Source organism: Pestalotiopsis fici (assembly GCF_000516985.1).
Source record: "Pestalotiopsis fici W106-1 unplaced genomic scaffold PFICI_Scf_4, whole genome shotgun sequence".
Taxonomy (NCBI): Eukaryota; Fungi; Ascomycota; class Sordariomycetes; order Amphisphaeriales; family Sporocadaceae; genus Pestalotiopsis; species Pestalotiopsis fici.
This window is the reverse complement of record NW_006917094.1, coordinates 541313-559723: the sequence shown is the minus strand read 5'-3', so window position 1 is coordinate 559723 and position 18411 is coordinate 541313. Positions and strand designations below refer to the sequence as shown.

At 49.4% G+C, this 18411-nt stretch overlaps 7 protein-coding genes across 7 annotated transcripts; 4 read left to right on the top strand and 3 right to left on the bottom strand.

Annotated features, from left to right (window-relative positions):
* Positions 1–1047: 1047 nt before the first annotated feature.
* On the top strand, positions 1048–2044 carry PFICI_06147 (uncharacterized protein; the record flags this gene model as incomplete). The annotated part of the gene is made up of 3 exons (XM_007834728.1): positions 1048–1806; positions 1860–1895; positions 1958–2044. The coding sequence occupies 3 exons, from the start codon at positions 1048–1050 to the stop codon at positions 2042–2044; spliced, it is 882 nt and encodes a 293-aa protein (XP_007832919.1).
* Positions 2045–3318: 1274 nt separating this feature from the next.
* On the top strand, positions 3319–4497 carry PFICI_06146 (uncharacterized protein; the record flags this gene model as incomplete). The annotated part of the gene is made up of 1 exon (XM_007834727.1): positions 3319–4497. The coding sequence occupies one exon, from the start codon at positions 3319–3321 to the stop codon at positions 4495–4497; it is 1179 nt and encodes a 392-aa protein (XP_007832918.1).
* Positions 4498–6701: 2204 nt separating this feature from the next.
* Positions 6702–7430, top strand: PFICI_06145 (uncharacterized protein; the record flags this gene model as incomplete). The annotated part of the gene is made up of 3 exons (XM_007834726.1): positions 6702–6740; positions 6806–7035; positions 7112–7430. The coding sequence occupies 3 exons, from the start codon at positions 6702–6704 to the stop codon at positions 7428–7430; spliced, it is 588 nt and encodes a 195-aa protein (XP_007832917.1).
* Positions 7431–11239: 3809 nt separating this feature from the next.
* Positions 11240–11792, top strand: PFICI_06144 (uncharacterized protein; the record flags this gene model as incomplete). The annotated part of the gene is made up of 2 exons (XM_007834725.1): positions 11240–11474; positions 11572–11792. 2 exons carry the CDS (start codon positions 11240–11242, stop codon positions 11790–11792), a joined length of 456 nt encoding a protein of 151 aa, XP_007832916.1.
* Positions 11793–12243: 451 nt separating this feature from the next.
* On the bottom strand, positions 12244–13399 carry PFICI_06143 (uncharacterized protein; the record flags this gene model as incomplete). Its single annotated transcript, XM_007834724.1, has 2 exons — positions 12244–13086; positions 13178–13399. 2 exons carry the CDS (start codon positions 13397–13399, stop codon positions 12244–12246), a joined length of 1065 nt encoding a protein of 354 aa, XP_007832915.1.
* Positions 13400–14457: 1058 nt separating this feature from the next.
* Positions 14458–15415, bottom strand: PFICI_06142 (uncharacterized protein; the record flags this gene model as incomplete). Its single annotated transcript, XM_007834723.1, has 2 exons — positions 14458–15022; positions 15135–15415. The coding sequence occupies 2 exons, from the start codon at positions 15413–15415 to the stop codon at positions 14458–14460; spliced, it is 846 nt and encodes a 281-aa protein (XP_007832914.1).
* Positions 15416–16489: 1074 nt separating this feature from the next.
* PFICI_06141 (uncharacterized protein) lies at positions 16490–18369 on the bottom strand (the record flags this gene model as incomplete). The annotated part of the gene is made up of 4 exons (XM_007834722.1): positions 16490–16611; positions 16668–17586; positions 17710–17811; positions 17875–18369. 4 exons carry the CDS (start codon positions 18367–18369, stop codon positions 16490–16492), a joined length of 1638 nt encoding a protein of 545 aa, XP_007832913.1.
* Between the last annotated feature and the right edge of the window lie 42 nt (positions 18370–18411).

Below are 18411 nucleotides of genomic sequence, written 5' to 3'. Positions count from 1 at the left end.
TCAATGACGTCACATTCTCTTTATGTCATGATTGCTATCATAAATGTGGACTGAGCACACTGGTCTGATTGGCTACTGCAGCGGTGATTGTATGACCTCTACGTTACTTTTCATGACATGTGCCCATTTAAGCCATCCAGAGATGTGATCCCCTTTTAAAATAGCACGCACCTCTGCAGTTATACAGAACCCAGACGAGTCATCGCGCTTTATTCTGGTGCGCTGGATAGACCTAGCATAAAATATGCCACATTATATGCATATTCCGTCACCTTCGTCAAATATCCAAATATTTATCAGCATCATAAGCCCTTAGCTGTATGTTTCATATCTGCCCGCGATTTCAAGTACAAACGGTTTGCATCAATCTTCTTGATGGAAACCTCCAACCCACCCGAAGCCAGAGTCCCATGTTCATTTGGCTGTGTGCAACGAAACCCTTCCTTCTTGGCTGCAGACGATAAAACATAGCTTATAACCCCCGGCAAATGGTATATGACGAGAATGACAAGTTAAAGGCAGTGATCCCTATAGTCCATGCCAGTAAAACAACCTCGCTGTTGCGACAGATCATATCTACAAGATTCAATTCTATGTTAATGGTGACCATATCGAGGACGATGCTCATGGTGCGCATATTATTAAACACGACGCTGAAAGAAGATTAAATTTTACGCATCCCTGTGGTCGACATCTGCCTTGAAGTATGTAATATTCTGGTTCTTTCCGCGTTGAGCGCATGTTATCTGTTGCTGCCAAAAATGCCACGATGTACTAAATTGGTCACCGCGTGTATAGGATGAGCTAAGCCGAAGACGTTTTCTTGACGACAAAGACAGCAAAGGACACAGTGACGATATTCAAGTAAAGAGGGCCGACTTTGTGTCGATCATCGTTTACCTAAAGATCCATGCTTCATTGTCTGCGGGATCAAAGCAAAGGTTGATTGGCACAATGCAATACGTCGGCATTGACTGCCCATGTGATGCTATCTACCATGATCCTCGTCAATAGTAATATCGGAATCAAACACTAGACATACTGATCATGGAACGTTTGCATCCATCTGATATCTGGCAACATGTTCTTCGCGGTGCCAGATCTGACGAAGTAAACGGTTGGAGAATTCTGGTTGCGGGCGATCCGACAAGCACCAATTGTGTGGCGGTAGCCCTCATCCACAGCGAAACCCGAGATCAGAGCAGCGAGAGGCACATACCGTACCTCACTTTCTTTCATGAGGGTATAGAGGCTTTGCCTTGCAGATGTGCCGACATCAATCGATATATTTATAATGGAGTATCAAGCAATGGCAGTCACCGGAGCAGGATCAAACTCCTGCAGGCGAGAGAACAGGCCCTTCAGAAAGCAGATAACCAGGCTTTGACCGCTGCGCGCAGGTTAAAGGATGCCGAGTTACCTGGAACAAATATTATCTGGGACAACTATCAGTCTATATGGTACGATGTGCTAAGAAAACTACTCAGGCCAGATCAGTGGCTGGCCACGGTCAGTCCCAGCCTGATATTGGACCCAACTTACTGGGCTCATGATATCTTTGTCGATCTTGTGTTGAGTACATCTGGTGCCTTGACTCCCATTCCTCAGTGGCAGTGGTCGCTACGAAAGGCTTACGATGGATTTGATGATTTTGGAGTCGCCGAATTTGCAGGGGCTTATTGTGGTCCAACATCAACAAGTCAACCCGCTCTGCAAGTGAATATGGAGGTCTCGTCACAAGCAGATGATGAAGAGGGTTGCACGACAAGTAGTCCAGATCCTAGCATGAGACAGTCTAGAACGCAGGTAAGTCAGCATAGCGTCGACCAAAATCTTTATCTGACATCACATACTGGCAGAAGTGGGATAATACTAAACGAATGGATGCATACTTGGTGAGTGAGAGATTTCATGGGACTACAACACCAAGAAGAATGGCAGCTGAGTGATTTGATAGGCGCTGAACCGTCTTGATTATATTGCATCTGCTGTACGCAACGAATGCGAAAAGCATCGCGACAGGAGAAGGGAATTGGTTCGATGATCTGAACACTTATCAAAACAAGACAGTAATGAATCTATTACTTGTATTCGGGGTGCTTCTAAGATGGTAAATGAGTCTTACACTATACACAGTGCTTGCTAGGTTTTGCTAATAAAACTTGACACATCTAATGCCAAAGAAACACAGGCTCTCAGTTCATATGGCTCTTCAAACTGGGCTGGATTCAATTTAGTGGAATGAATAGCGAAGTATCGCGACCATTGTCGGGAACATAATGTACTTGTAACCAGAATGTAAGGTCAGCGCATCCTTGATAGGGTTACCATTCGGGTTTTCTTGATATCCATAACACTTTGTCCGAGGATGAAATTGGAGCATTGGACACACTGGAAGTCAATCTCTGCCGCATGCGCGATGACATGGCGAAGCATCTCGAGTTTCACGGTAGCTACGTATCCAAAGCCGGCCAATGATCTTCCACTGAGATCCATCAAGAAGATCGAGCAACTTCTCGCTGATTCAGCATGTGGAGCTAGGATGGAGGCTCATCGGCATGTATGTAACGGTTGTTCTTGACTCACTCTTTTCGACCGCAAAGCACAATGGTCAAGAGCCTGGCATGTAGTTTCCATACACCTGGTTTTAACTGGTCATTACGATTTTCAAAAATCCAACTCGAAAAAATTCTACTCCGTCTCTCATATGCTCATTCACCGCTATCTAAAAGCATCGAGACAAAGGCACAGGGCACTCCTCAGCTGGATGGAAGATATGATAGACCAGGTCAAATCGTTCGAACAGTGGAGTGAAGCGGAAGCGGAGGTGGGGCCGCACGCTGCCGAGTTATCATAGAAGGTATTTGCAGCGCTGCAGGTCCACCCAATGAGGCGCTAAAGAGAAAAATTCCAGGGGTACTAACGCAGGGCAGCCAATGGGGCTCAACTCCCGAGCCACTTATATTCATGCTTGACACATGGGAAGCCACTGGAAGCCTCCACCAAGCTTTCAACACACAACCTTGAGGCCGGGGACCTGGCGACGAACCACCAAAACGAAAACCCGGCGACGCCGTTTTCCACGCATAATGTCGCGCGTTCGCTTCGTTCGTATCTTGGACAAAAGTATGGCCGTGGGATTGCTAAGCAGTAACACCATATTGACACGTTGCTATGGATCCCAAGGGGCGATGAGAGAGTTACTCTCCACGATATATAAAGAGCACCAACGGCAGCCATGATCCAAAGCAATTTTCAAGTTTTATTCACTTCAACTCAATTCCAAATCCCCAGGAATCGATAATCCCCAACTACACAATGGCCGAGAACACTAAGCTCTTCACCCCCCTCCAGGTGGGCTCGACACAGCTTGAGCACCGCGTCGTCATGGCACCGCTCACCCGGTTCCGTGCCACTCGGGAGCATGTTCCTACCGATGTCATGGCCCAATATTACGCCCAGCGCGCCGTCGTCCCCGGCACTCTCATCCTCTCAGAAGCCACCTTTATCACCGCCAAGGCCGGTGGTTACAGCCATATTCCCGGCCTGTGGTCGGAGGAGCAACTTGCAGCGTGGAAGAAGGTCACTGACGGTGTCCACGCAAAGGGTAGCAAGATGTACGTGCAGTTGTGGCACCTGGGACGCGCCGCCTGGCCCGACCCGGTGGCCAGCGGTGGTGCCGTCCGCGACGAGGACGACTTTGATTTCGAGCACGACTTTGTCAGCTCGAGCGACGTTGTCATGGCCGACGGTCTGCCCGCGCCCCGCCCGCTGACCGAGGAGGAGATTTGGTCCACCATCGGCGACTATGCCACCGCGGCCCGCAATGCCGTGGAAAAGGCCGGCTTTGACGGTGTTGAGATCCACGCTGCCCACGGCTACCTCATCGACCAGTTTACCCAGGACACGGCCAACCGCCGAGAGGATGCATGGGGTGGCAGCATCGAGAAACGTTCCCGCTTCGCCATCGAGGTTTCAAAGGCCGTCATCAAGGCCGTCGGCGCTGACAAGGTCGGCATCCGCCTCAGCCCCTGGAGCACGTGGCAGGGTATGCGCATGGCCGACCCCATCCCGCAATTCTCCTACCTCATCAAGCAGCTGCGCCAGCTCGACCTTTCATACCTTCACATCGTCGAGCCCCGAGTTCACGGTGTCATGGACCTGGACCCCAAGAACGAGTCCCTGGACTTTGCCCTGGAGAGCTGGGGCCGCGAGAAGGCCCTCTTTGTTGCCGGCGGATTCACGACCGAGCTGGCCAAGCAGGCCGTGGAGGAGAAGTACCGCGACCATCCCGTCGCCGTTGTGTTTGGTCGTCGCTTCATCTCGACGCCGGATCTTGTATACCGCGTCAAGAAGGGTCTACCCTTCAACGATTACGACAGAATGACATTTTACATCAACCAGAGAATCGGCCACAAGGTTGAGCCTGGTTACATTGACTACCCCTACTCTGAGGAGTATATCAAGGAGTTTGGCAAGCCTGATGTTGCGCTATAGACAATTAAGATATAGAAAAGAAGGAGGACAAAAACTCAGATACCACAATTGCATTATGTAGAGAGCCTTGAATTTAATCTTGATAAAGCTGCTTCCTGGCAATTAAGCGAAACATACTGAGTTGTGATGATAACAATACCCGGGTACACAGGTGCAGAGCGCTCACATAGCTTGAATCAGAATACCATCCTCTTCCACCAACCTCAGATAGGCTGAGATAATTTCATGCTCTGAAAACACCACTCTCACGTCTTGTATTGTTTTTGGGAGTTTGGTCGGACAGACAAAAGAACAAGGCAAGCTAAATTATGCAAAAGAAATCGACCCCAATGACCTGCAAGAGAGCACCAGAGGTACGAGGCCTCATTGATCATGCCCCCTATCCATGTCCTACACTCAACAGTACACGAACCACAATGGATCTCCTGCACAAAAGCAAAGTGCCAACTTTAGCGATCGCCCACGATTCCTTCTGTTCAAAATCATTGGATGGCGTCGTATGGTGGTCTTCATACCGTGGAGATCTTATTTCCATAACCCGCATGATACTGCAAAGCAACCTGCAAAAAAGTAGCATCATATAATGCCAGACAATGCACGAGAGGGAACACGAACCCATCTCATGGGAGGTTCCGAATGACCTGGAGACAGGAAAACTCCTCTATTAAAACAATTTGCAACAGTAATATATTCAGCATCGGGTTCGACGTGAACTCAACAGCGATAAAGGAAATTCCATGCTGGTGGCTGAAGATGATTCGTATGTACAAGGCCATAGGGGACCTCCTGCTAGTACTCTGGTCGAACTCCCGTTCTCAGGTATCTGCCGAACTGGCTTATCAGGAATTATTCCCTTGAATTTGCATCAAGTGGAATCCGGCTAACTGCCTACTGCATGATCTTCAATGTAATGACCCTTTGTCATCTGGCAGAAAGACACTGTGTCACATCCAAACACTGCTGGACCAACGGGAAGCAAAATATCAACATGGCAGCGATCCGGGCTTAGCTATCGATTTTATCAAAGGCTCGAGGTTGCTGTATCCGCAGCAGGACGGGACACAACCTGGGCCGTATTAATAGGTTTTATCTTCAGTATAGTTGTGAATCCGGAGGTTAAGCAGAAAGCAAGTACATCAATCAACCGGGCCACAAAAAACGGGCGCCGCTCAACACTCTAGGAGGGACAGAACAAAGGTCTCTAACATGGACTATGTCATTCAGGAAACATCGCGTTGGTGTTCAGTCAGTCATCTGGGACTTCCGCATCGCAGCATGGAAGATAGCATTTACAATGGCATGTTTATTCCCAAGGAAATGCTAAACTATAAAAATGGTGCCAATTCTGACTAATAGGCAATGATGAGCATATATATCAGAACCTCGACAATTTTGAGCCGGAACAGTACAACCCTAAGGGAGACAGAGGCCATGGTGAGCCATAGGCAAAAGGTCAGTTCGGGAGGAGGATTCGAGCCGCAAATATTTGGCTGAGGCTAGCATGTGAATAATCGCAGTATCCTTGCTGGCCCTTTATGACGTTAGGAAAGCTTTATATCTGGAAGGCAGAGATATTGTGCCAGAGCTCAAGTTCAGCAATCGACTTACAAGTCATCCCAAGGGGCTTCTAATGCAGGCTGGTGCCGAGGGCAAATCATAGCCCGCTTATTGGATGACTTGGGTCGCAATCATATGTAGTAAATCTATTCATAGCCCGCAGTAATTCGCGAATAAGACTATGGTACAGTTTACCTACATGCATTGTACTGAGAGTAAATGTCAACTGAATCGCAACGATGCAGGCGGTTCATGGTAGAGGCGCGACGCCAAGGTCTTGATCCTGGCAGCGCCTGCTCGCAGCTGGCAGCTGTGGCTGCCTTGGGCGCATGTGGTTCTAAGGTGTGCATAAGACTTGTTTGCACCACGAGTATGTACTTGTTGGATAAGTTGTTTCTTCTGTTCATGCAATTCATCCCTTGAGAGTCATTTGTAGATTATGCAATGCCTTTACAAAAACCACGGTGCAATACCGCATCTCATATTTTAGAAACCTTCTGGAATATGTGAGCTGATTCGACTCGATATTTTTGTTGATTTACTTGGCTCCACTTTTCCTCCTTGACATCAACACGACTACAACCTTCCTCAGACCCCTATCGGCAACACCTCGCACGAGGGTCGCGCCATCAAGCCAGTTCCCCATCATGTCTAGAAAAGCACCCAAGGGAGAATGGATAGAGACGGTGAGTCGTGACTGGGCCAGGAGATCCAAGATCAAACGATATTAACAAAAGACCGCGTTTTGCAGGACACGGGCAACAAGGTCAACCGCAAGGCCACCCTAGTGGGCACGCAGCACATTATGCTAGGCGGAAAGACGGTCATCATGCCCGAGGCCATGATTCGTGGTGACTTGTCACGCACCGTACCGTCAACTAACCCGAGCCAACCCGGAAGCAATACCGCCGTCTTCATCGGCCGGTACTGCTTCCTCAGCAAGGGCTGTTGTCTGCGACCGCCGGGGCGCATCTACAAAGGGTGAGGGAAAACCCGTCCCAGTCAATAAACCTCATCACACACCAGGAGCGATGTGCATTGACATGAGGAAAATTAGAGCATTCACATACATGCCCCTCCGCCTCGGCGACCACGTCTTCATTGGAGAGGGCACCGTCGTGCAGGCCGCCACGATTGGCAGCCACGTCAACATTGGCAAGGGCGCCGTCGTGGGCGAGTTTGCCATTGTCAAGGACTATGTACAGATACTGGACGGCACCATTGTCCCGGCCAACATGGTGATACCGAGCTTCAGCATCGTCGCCGGCCAGCCGGCGCGCATCATTGGCGAGGTGCCCGAAGGTGGACACGATGCCTTTGAGCTCAGAGACCTCTACAAGTCGGTCAAGACCACGGCACCTGCCACGGCTGTCTAAGGGGCGCCAAAGAATCATATGTTTTCAATTCCAAAAGCATGGTGTCAGGTGTTGGGTGAATGGGATTCCCCCCTTGTGTTAGCTGTGTTTTCGAGACTTGATCAGTATTCATGTCACGGCAGTGAAGCTTGCTTCTCCGAATCTGCGAATACCTTGATGAGTCAAGATGATGCTTCCGAGATTGACAGAGTTCTGGACCTGCATACATTATTGCTTTTCATCTTTGCCATAGCTGCGTCGCCAAAGCAGTCTGAGATCTTCTAACAGCCTAAAGCCCGCAAATCATGGTTGTCGACTTGCCCGTAATGAACACCAGGAATTAGAGTTGTTCTACGGAGTAGTATGGTCGATTGTTAGCAGCCGTGGCTTGAGCCTATTGTCTTACTTGCTGTCATGGCAAGTTGCTAGTACGCATGTGTACAAGACATATGGCTTGAAAGAGAACAATCTTAGAATACTTTGAGTTTATTCAATGCCAAGCATCATGATCAATCAGAAAAAGATTTCGCCGGCACATCAAAGGACCTGAAAAGTTCCAAATTTGTAGGTTCAAGCCCCGACTATCCAGGCTTGACATCTTTATCGCGAGATGATTTCCGTGCGTTCCGCTCTAGAGACAGTCAGCCTATAACTAAGTAGCAGACGAGGATGGACTATTAAAGCCCTCTGATAGAAACTATGTATGCAATCGACAGCGACGGCCTACGCCCTACGAGGTAACAATGGTACAAAGCAAGGTGAGAACTCGGCGTGCTATAGCTTGGCATGACTCAAGAACCAGAGGAATGGATTTTGTTGTCATCACCAAACACTAAACCTCGCTGGACGAGAAGCTGCGCCGGAACTGAATGGGCGGCGCTGGACGGGGCGCCTGAGCAAGCTTGCCAGTGGTGGAATGCCGGCGCCAATGTCGTGGGAACGCAAGGAATGCAATTGTCATAGTCGTTCTGGTAGCGGTGCAAATCCCTTGGCCGACAAGACGCCGGCTGGTCGGCCTGAAGGAACTGAAACCCGCGGGTGAGATCCGGACTCTAGCGGGAGGGAATTTATCAGACCAAGGTTGTTTGCAAGTGCTTGAGTGGCCCAAAGGAAACCAAGTAATAAGGGGCTGCAAGAAAATCTCCAAATGAAAAATCATTCAAAGTGGCTACCAGCTACCTAGAAGACAGTGGGACTTTGGAGAGTTCGTGTCAAGTTAAAACCTCACGAGTTCCATATGCGGTAGCTTCCATCCCAGGATCGACAGTGGAGAGATCAAAGGAAACAGAACTGCCGAGAAACTCTACGATGAATGATATACACGTTACACCATGAGCTCCAACATCAATCGGACCCAAAACGAAGCTACGAGGATAGCTCAAGGGACCTAGACCATTCCGGATAATGTCTGTTGGTGAACTTGCTAAGAGAAATAAAAGATGACTACCTAGTACCTAGGAACAAGACCACTCAAGGTGCATGTAGTGCTTATCACAGGATGCCCTTTTCAAGTAGCTTAATTGTACCTGGCTGGCTTAGCTTGGCTTGACTTGGCTGGGAAATACCAAGTCGGGAGACTGGCGAGACAAGCACTGCGGAATCACAGATCTCGAGTACAAGCAATAATAAGCTTGAGCTGGCTAGAATGGGGGAAGAAATAGGGTGAACAGGGTTGTCAGGGCTAAAGGGGACCTCTAGGCTAATAAATGTACTTTCCAATGCAGGTAGCGCAAGGGAGAGCTGCAGTTCATACTACTGTGTACATTAAATCATCTGTAGGAACGCCCCTCAAGTGCCTGACGCTAAAGGCTGACCACTTATTTGGATCATCAGAGCGTGTCATGGGCCTTTTTACTCTATCGACGAGTCCCGAAGGAGATTTCAAGTCAAAAAAGTGCAAGGCGGACCAGAGGACCGGTTCCAGACGTGTAAGCCGAGTTGTTTCTTTCTTGGGTCGGAAATTGTGCATTTAGTGGAGAGAGAGCAAAAGATATTCAATGTCTGGACCGTCTTCCCGATCGGCCCGGAACGCAACGTGGGCTACATACATCAGATGGCTGATTCAGATCATCAAAAGACCCAGCTAGATCTGAACCATTGACAGAATACAGAAAAATGAACAAGAAGGAAAAAGCAACGCAACAAACGAAGGAATCATGGTGGAGCGCCCGTCAACAGAGTCGGTGTTTCCATTGATGCTCGATATCCCCCAAATCACCCCCCATTGTTCCCCCACTACATGCATGATCGCTGCAACCATCTGCCACTAGAGTTTAGTGGATGCGGGAGCGCCCCTTGCGCTGCTTGCGCTCACTTTTTCAAGTCTGCAGGGGAGCCAAAAGAGGATTGATATGGGGTCCGGCTCCAGGGACCCCGATGATAGAAGTGAGCTTAGGACCCTTGTCGCTGTCTGGGCTCAAGGGCACCACCAACTCTTGCTCTGCACTAATAGCATCGACTGTCGACATCCGGTCGGAGACTTTTTGAACTGAACTCTGAAGCCTCATCTTGTCTGTCCCCAGTAGGCGTCTTTCCACTGACTGTGTATAAACTTCAGGTAAAACAGGAGACGCGCGTGGCCCTCTTGCCAGTCTCAGACATTGGGTTCCTCTTTGGATAGTCCATGACACGCGCATAGCACTGGCCATGAATACTTGAAAAATGTATCCATCCATCCTCTCTCTGTCTATCTTTGCTCTATCGAATGAATGATATGCAGGTATCCTGCGAGATATGCACAGTCCCTCTCAGGGCGTCGCCCTGGCCCTCCATCCATCAAGACAGGTCGTGCTGCTAAGCATTGCGCGGTTGGCGCCAAGCTGTACGCCCAGACACGACCGGCTCTCTTTTCTTCGCCTTAGACTTTGAACGGCGAGCGGCGAGCATAATATTAGCTTGGGAGATGATCTACCTGACCTACTGCACAGAAAGGGCCCGGTTTTGACAGCTTTGACGGCAGCATTTGTCTCGATAATTGGCAGGTAGTAGCAGTTTTCTCATCAAGCACGAACCCCGTCTCTACTATTTCCTTTGCAACGACACAAGTAGATCGGATATCGCAATACTGCTACAAAAAAAAAAAAAAAAAAAAAAAATGGCGGGTAGAATGATCCGTAGTCGGTGGATGTAAGCAGAAAAATCGAGATTTACCAATACCATTTGTCTTTCCATCCGTCTCCTTCTCTCGCCTTGATACAGTGCCTAATATTCTCAAAAGTACTCAACAAATGACGCGCCAATATGAATATGGACTGTTCTAATGTAATCTTCTCCTTCTCTTCCCTCGTACCCATGCAGACCGATTCTCGTTTTAAGCAGCCTGCAGCTTGCGACCAGGGGCCACTACCCTAGCATCCACGCCGCCCACCCCAAGTTTGCACGGCTTGATTGCGATCGCGGTCCAACCAAATGGAGCCCCAAACCATCGTGCAAACAAAGCTTTGGGTTTAGCTACATGTCAGGGTCAGGGGTATCTTTTTGCTGGTACCATGTATGTATGGAGATGATCCTAGACACTCCAAGCTAATCCACCCGACATCTTGGCGTCCTGTTACTCTTAGACATTGCCAGATCCTTTGTACGGTAGATAGTAATAAGTAGTAGTAGTAGTAGTAGATACTTTCAGTATATATAATATGTCCCAGACCCTCCATTATTTAAAGAGTTGTTTATCTCGTCCGTCATCTACGTTGATCGAAAACCTGGTCGTGCTTAATCGAACTATATTCACTCTTTCTTATACATTCGACTTCTTACAACTAATCATCTTCGACCTTTAATCATACTACCAAACGACAAACTCACTCTCTTTCTCAACACAAGCCGCCAAAATGCAGTTCAAGACCGTTGCCATCTCTCTCTTTGTCGCCGTCGCCGCCGCCAGCGATGACATCACCTCCCTCGTCACTCAGGTCCCCGACTGTGCCCTGACCTGCCTCATCACTGGTGCTTCCGACATTGGCTGCACCGTCACCGACTATACCTGCCAGTGCAGCAAGGCTGCCGAGCTCCAGGCCAGCGCCGGCCCCTGTATCGACGCTGCTTGCAGCACCGCGGATCAGGAGAGTACGTTGTCTTCCACCCCATTTGCCCTCCTGAGAACTTTATATTCTCCCCGGTTCCATGATCTTTTACAAAAAGACTGACTCTGTAAACTTTCCAGCTGCCCTCACCATTTCCCAGGAGATCTGCGAGGCCGTCGGTATCACTGCCGACACCACCAGCGTCGGCTCTTCTTCCAACTCCACCGCCACCATGACCTCTGGAACCTCCACCGCCACGGGCACGAGCTCCTCCAGCACCGCCGCCGTCACTGCCGGTGCCGGTCGTCTGGAGTTTGGCGCTCTCGCCGGAGCCGCCGCCCTGTTCGCTTTCGCTCTGTAAAAACAAGAACAAAAGAAATTTGACACGAAAGAAAGGTGTCTTGACAAAACGTCGGGACGAGTGCCAGTGGAAGAGAAATGTACTATGCTTTAGTCTGGGATATAAGCGGAAAATGATACCAATCTAATGACAACTTGAAATTTTTCAAAACGCCTCCAACTGGGACTCTATGCATCTTCGTACATCTCACTCTCCGGTGTCGTTTCTCCAACAGGAAGAACATATGGGATAACCCTATAGGCCAAGGGTCATACTTCTGTCCTCTTCTTACATTCGTTGTATCTATTCTATAATTCGACAGTGAAAACTTTATCCTGCCAGCAAATAAGATCTATCTTCTGGTTTATTAAAGCAAAGACTCTTGAGCGTGTAAAAGGATAGGACCTTGATCATAAAACTTGCCTGGCCCCAACGTCCTGAGCCCGTGATCCATGATGCAACGGTGTCGACCTCAACCAAGGCTGAACTTGCCCAGCGCACCATTTTCTCCGCCGTCAAACTGGCCAGCCAGGCCATCCAAAGCGGCAAAGTGGTTGGCAAACTCAAGGCCCTTGAGTCTCTCGGTCTCAATTCTCCTCCAGTCCCACCCGGTCTCGGCATCATGCTCCTTGGCCTCCTCGCTCGTGTTGCCGGTGACGGGTTCGTTGGGCGTGACCATCCCGCTCTCCGTGCTAACCCAGCCCTCGGGCCGCGCGGGCAGCAACCCGCTGGACTCGATCACGACCGCCGGGTGCACCGTCAGGCGGCCCATCTTCCAGACGTACTTTGACACGGCTGTGGCGTGAATCTTCTTTTGCCACTCCTCGGGCTTGCCGTCCTCGCTGCGCGTGAGGCCAAAGTTCGAAGCGTCCCAAGACTTTGGTTTGACGGCACCGGCCTCGACAAAGTGGGTGACGAGGTACAGCCACTTGCGGTCCCAGCTGAGCACGCGCGTCCACATCTCATACTTTTGGTACGGCTTGAGCTCCTTCTTGAAGCTGCAGTGCACGGCGCCGAGACTGACGCCAAAGCGGCCCCGGGCTGGCCGCGTGGGATCCGACGGGTCCATGACCAGCTTGCTCTCGGCGTTATTGCCCAGCAGCCGGATGCCGCGCGCAAACAGATGCGAGGCCAGGTGTGAGCGCGACACGTCCAGGTCGGCAAAGTACGTGCTGTTGGACTTGTGAATGTTGTAGTCGACTTCGAGCAGCGTCACGTGCGTCTCGGTTATTACGGGGTGGAAGAGGACTTCCGGGCCGTGCTCGTGGAGTGGGCGGATGAAGATGTGAGAAATCATGGTGTTGAAGATGCGGACCTGCAGTCGACAGTCACATGTCAGTCGGAGCAATACTTGACAAGAAGGAAGGGCCATATAACGCAGGCCAAGTAGAAATCAGATAACGTACAGTCCATGCCAAAGGCAGACTCTTCCAATTCACCAAAACCATGAGCAGGGCAAAGATTCTGCTCTTGCTTCCAGGGCCCGTAGCGAACCGCTTGGCAAGGTCAACGACACCATTAATCCGTCCATTGTAGGCAGCGTATGCGATCGCAGCAATCGAGGCGGGCAGTAGGACCGGCTTTGCAATCTTGGAGATTGGCCGCGCATAAGCTGCGCTTGACACCATCCTGACTATGTTGTTTCGCTCGCGACTATGGAGGCGTCGGTTTCGTCTTCGAAGGGGTCCTTGGTGCCCGGGAGCTGTCCTCTGCCTCTTTTCGAGAACTCTCCTGCCGTCGGGCTACCTGCGATGCGACTCTTGACCGGAGGGCGCCCAAGATCAGGATTGCAATCGCAATGACCCAGAGAGGGACGGATCGAAGATGGCACAGGAAAGTCGTCGTACACTTGGCGAGGAGACCGTGGTTCGGCGACAGAGACATGCACGAATGAGGGAGGAAATAAAGAATCTCGGTCTAGGAAAGATACACGACGAAAAGAATAAAAAGTCGCAAAGATAAGAACATGTGTAAATAACCAGATCTATGTCGCCATGTAGAGGCCGAATTGCGGTAAGCAGACAATTCCAAATCTGTCGCCTGGGTGGTAAAAGATAACGATACGTGGTGAGGATGCCGAGGTCCGGTACTTGATCTGGTTAAGCGCGCCCAGTGTTTTAGTGCTGTGACCAATGCCTGTCTACTGTCCTGGTTCAGGGCCAAATACCACATGCAGGTACCAATATGGCAAGTGACAGTATAAAGTCAAATTACATAGTGTGCATCTTGTAGATTCGTTTGGCTAATCATGTGTCCTGATTTGACATCATTCTTGGCAAATGACAAATTATTTCTGGAAAATTATGACCTTTGCGAAAAGGATCAAGGGACTGTCCTACCCATCCACTTTGTATGTAGCCTAGCACGACGACTGGTTGCCCCTGGTAAGTAAACTCATACCTGTATATATGCGGATAGTCCGACATAGGATGTCGTCTCCAGAAGCCTCATACAATCCGATTATGCAAAAATACACTTCTTTTTGTCCTTTCTAGACACCATTTTTCGTTCTTGCTCTCTGATAGAGTCTTTTCTCTTTTGGTACTTTTCAAGCACCCACATATGACATTATGGAGGAGGTGAATTATTCGTATAATCTTTCGTTGGATTTTTGCATTCACACAAACGATGAAAATCTCGCCTTTAAAGGACGTTTGTTCGCTATCTATTGTGACTATCACGTTATCTACATGTGTATTGTCTCTGCTGATTGAGGCTTATTGTTCTCTTCGTCATGGGCTCTCAACCTATCCCCAGAGTCTCCGTGGACGAATGAATAGAGCTCCTCAGATCTCGTTCGGCCTCGTTTTTCTTGCGGCGGTGGACTGATTTGACAAATGGTCCAGATGGCCACGTATATTATGCCCAGTTCGGGAAGCATCGTCATGAGAAGGTAAGGGGTCGGTCTCCCCTCCACCGCGTTCCATGTCTTGTCGCCGGTGATTTGGTAGATCAATGCATATGCAGTACGTATTGCCAGCAGGGTCAGGCATACGACGACGCAAAGAATGGCGCGCTTCTCGTCTATGGGATAACTGGCCCGATTGCGCCATAAAAACCATGTCATACCAACTACTAGCAGATACATGCTCGTGTAGAGACCAAAGCTGGCTTGTGTATAAGGCGTGGGAGCGAGCGATGAATGATGCGAAGCAGAGACGAATCCGCCGACGGCGAGGCCAATATCAGCCCATGTGATGATTTGAGGATACCAGAACCAGCGGGGGTTTATTGTTTCGACTTCTTTGTTTCTAGAGATAAGATAAGTGTTAGCCTCTATATTTCACACATAGTTACCAAATGGTGAATGGATCTTGGGAGTCATTGAAGAAAAGAAACTAGGAGATGGAAAGTAAGACTTACGCTCTCTGTAAAAGTTCCAGAAGAAGGAAGACAAGCAGGACCATACCCAATGATTCACAAACAAAGACTCCTGCCCATACACTAGTCGCGTCGTTTGTCAAGGTACCAAGCATACACCGAGCCCCAACAATACGAAAAATGGAAAAGACGCCGATGCAAAACCAGCCGTTCCTATGTCTGTAGCGGAAAAATATGGCAGAAAATAGAGATAATGAAAAGATGACGAGCTGGGCAGCGGCAATCCCGTGCCGGAAGGTAAATGTAGCATGACTATCGGCCATGCTGGGTGTTGCTGATCTAACTCCAAGGTAAAAATGTTTTACTTGGAAGAATTGAGAAGTAGAAGATATTTTGTCGGGCGATTATTGCAGCTGAAAATGGTTTCAACATGTCAGTCTTTAACTTGGCTATATGAAGTTGTATTTACACGCTTCCTCCTGCTGCTAGAATTACGTTATTCGTGATGATTTCTGTGCCATATGCAGCCATCGTGTGTTGGTTGTGTAATAGAGGTTGCCTAGGCCAGAATCCGAATGCGAGAGAGGCATTGCGCAGGATTCTCCATAAAGCGGATCGCGCCAAGAATGGCACGTACCGCTGACCCCAAGGACTGACTGCTGACTATATCATATCAGGCCCAGGATCAGGGCAGGGTCAATACCATTAATCCATCTTAATTGGCCAAGCTTGCCTTTAAAGTTTTAACTTTTTACAGCGGTAGGTGTTGCGACCTTAAAGATCTAGGCACACATATCTAATTTTTCTTGACTCGCATTCGCAATGCAAATATTTAAACCCCCTGAGATCTCCACTTGAAATCTATCGAGTGGGATCTTTTACCACTATGACGATCATATATATATAATAGTGTGGCGCCGTATTTGGGGGGCAATGCCATCAAACTCCCGCTCTGCTCTCCCAACCAGTGCACCGTCGAACCGTATCAAATGGTGAACAAGAAATTTGCCGACGTGGCGGCGCAGTCTGGTGTCCGCGTCGGTCAGCTCATTGGCTCCAACTATGGCTATAACTCCCCGCAACCAGACTGCCGATGAGAGCCTCATTCCGACTATGAACGTCGAGTTTCGACTCTTGTCCAACAACAATTCTGTACCTAGCTATAACTGAAGTATCGTCTTGGAGCTAATGGCACAAAGGAAGAAGCAACTAGTACGACATCACAATGTCGGGCATCCCATCTGAGGGTCACTTGACAGCTTACTCTTGTACTTAATCTGACTATCAATTTGCTGTACACCCGTCTTTTTCTAATTCGTGAATGCCAAGACAAGTTATCTTGTCGTCTCATGGTCTTGGGCCTTTTCTAAGCACCTGAAACAACGAATATGCCAGGTTTAGACGTGTTGTGCTGGGTTTACCGTTGATGCTACGTGTGAGATTGCGATGTGCATCAATTCCTCTTCTTCATGATTGGCCGTATCTCCAAATATCTCATCCATTTGCTCAAGCGTTTTTCCTGGTGATCATAACGTAAGCATAAAGAAATTGTTCCTATCAAGATTGTCCACGTACCTTTTGTCTCGGGAAGTAGGAAAACAGCCCAAAGGGCAGCCAGCAAGCAAAAGACAGCATAAAAGATGTACGTGCCATAGCCGATTGCGGCAATCATTGGCGGCGTCGCAGTACCGACTATAAAATTGGAGAGCCAGTTGGTACAAGTGGCCAACGCCACACCCTTGGATCGGTTCGCAGTCGAGAAGACCTCGGCAGGGAGCAGCCAGGCGAGGGGGGAGTAGGAGAGACCAAAAAACAAGATGAATGCAAAGGCAAAAGCCACACAGGCCCAGCCAGCACCGGCATGTGCAGCCCAATCGTGCGAGTAGAGACCAGAGAGGATGGCAATGATGACGTACGAAACACAAGTCCCCACGCCTCCTATGATTGCTAATGGTCGCCGGCCAACTCGATCAATCACGAAGAAGCAGACAAGGACGGTGACAAGCTGGAGAATATTGAAAATGCCGGACAAAACCAGAGACATCTCGTCCGACTGGCCGATGGAGCGGAACAAGGTAGGTGCGTAGTAGATGAAGGCGTTGACTCCCATGAACTGTTGCAGGAAGCAGACACCAACTCCAACGAGCGACCGGCGCAGCGTGCAGCCCTTGAACAGGTCGATCCACTGAACAAACTCGAGCGCCGCACCCTTCTTGCCCGGGTGTCGCTTCTCTTGCACCATGGTCTGGAATTCGACCTCGGTAATGATGCTCCTGTATTCGGCCTGCACTCGGCTCTCGTCCTGGGGTAAACCTCGCAGCTTGCTCAAGCTTTGAAGGGCTTCTTCTCGCCGACCTACGAGGACGAGCCAGCGTGGCGAGTATGGAAAGAAGAGAATGCCGACTCCGAGAAATGTTGCGCAGACCATTTGCAACCCAAATGGAAGGCGGAAAGAGACATCGCTATCAATGAAGCGGGTTCCGTAGGTAATCCACTAATAGTATCATCAGAGGTTAGTGCCGAGTCCGTGTTTCTTCTTTCATTGAATTTTGGGATAGTCGGAACGAGAAATGACGGCGAAGTATATGGATCAACAAGATCAAGATTCGGCACATACAAAAGCAATAACAGCACCTGAGACGATTGAAATCGATTCAAGTACCAACAGTGTTCCACGAAGATTAGGCGGCGATATCTCCGAGATGTACAACGGTGCTCCCTGTTTAGATGTCCGTTAGTGCCAATGATCACCAGTCATAGTTGAGGCGAAGGATATGATTACCATGGCAAGTGTACCGACACCAATTCCACCTATGGCTCTTCCAGCAACAAGGACTCCATATGAATTTGCAGCTGTCTGCATGATTGCTCCAATATTGAAGATAACGACAACAAGTGTCAGAGCTCTTTTTCGTGACAGCTTATCCGCCAAGTATGGCATGAACAAACATCCGACGAAGGCGCCGAGCAGCAGCATGCCAGTCATGAGCCCCGTGCCAAAGGGCGTGGCGGTTTGGGGTATAGTTGCGTGAAATTGTGGCATGACATTGATAATGGAGATGACACCTTGGTCGTAACCAAAGGAGAAGCCGCCCAAGGAGGCTAGAGCTGCGGCGCCAGTGACATATGGGGACCCAAGCAGTCCGTGAACACCGCTTGAGCCATAAGAGACGTCTTCAAAGAGGGTTGCCTCTGGACCGTTGGGTGACTTCTCGTGATGTTCTGTAGCAGCAGTTGGCTCCTTGTTGGAGTTTGAAATGCTATCATTGTCCTTCATCCTGACGCAGTCTGGGAGTTTTCAATAAAAGGCTTGGCACTA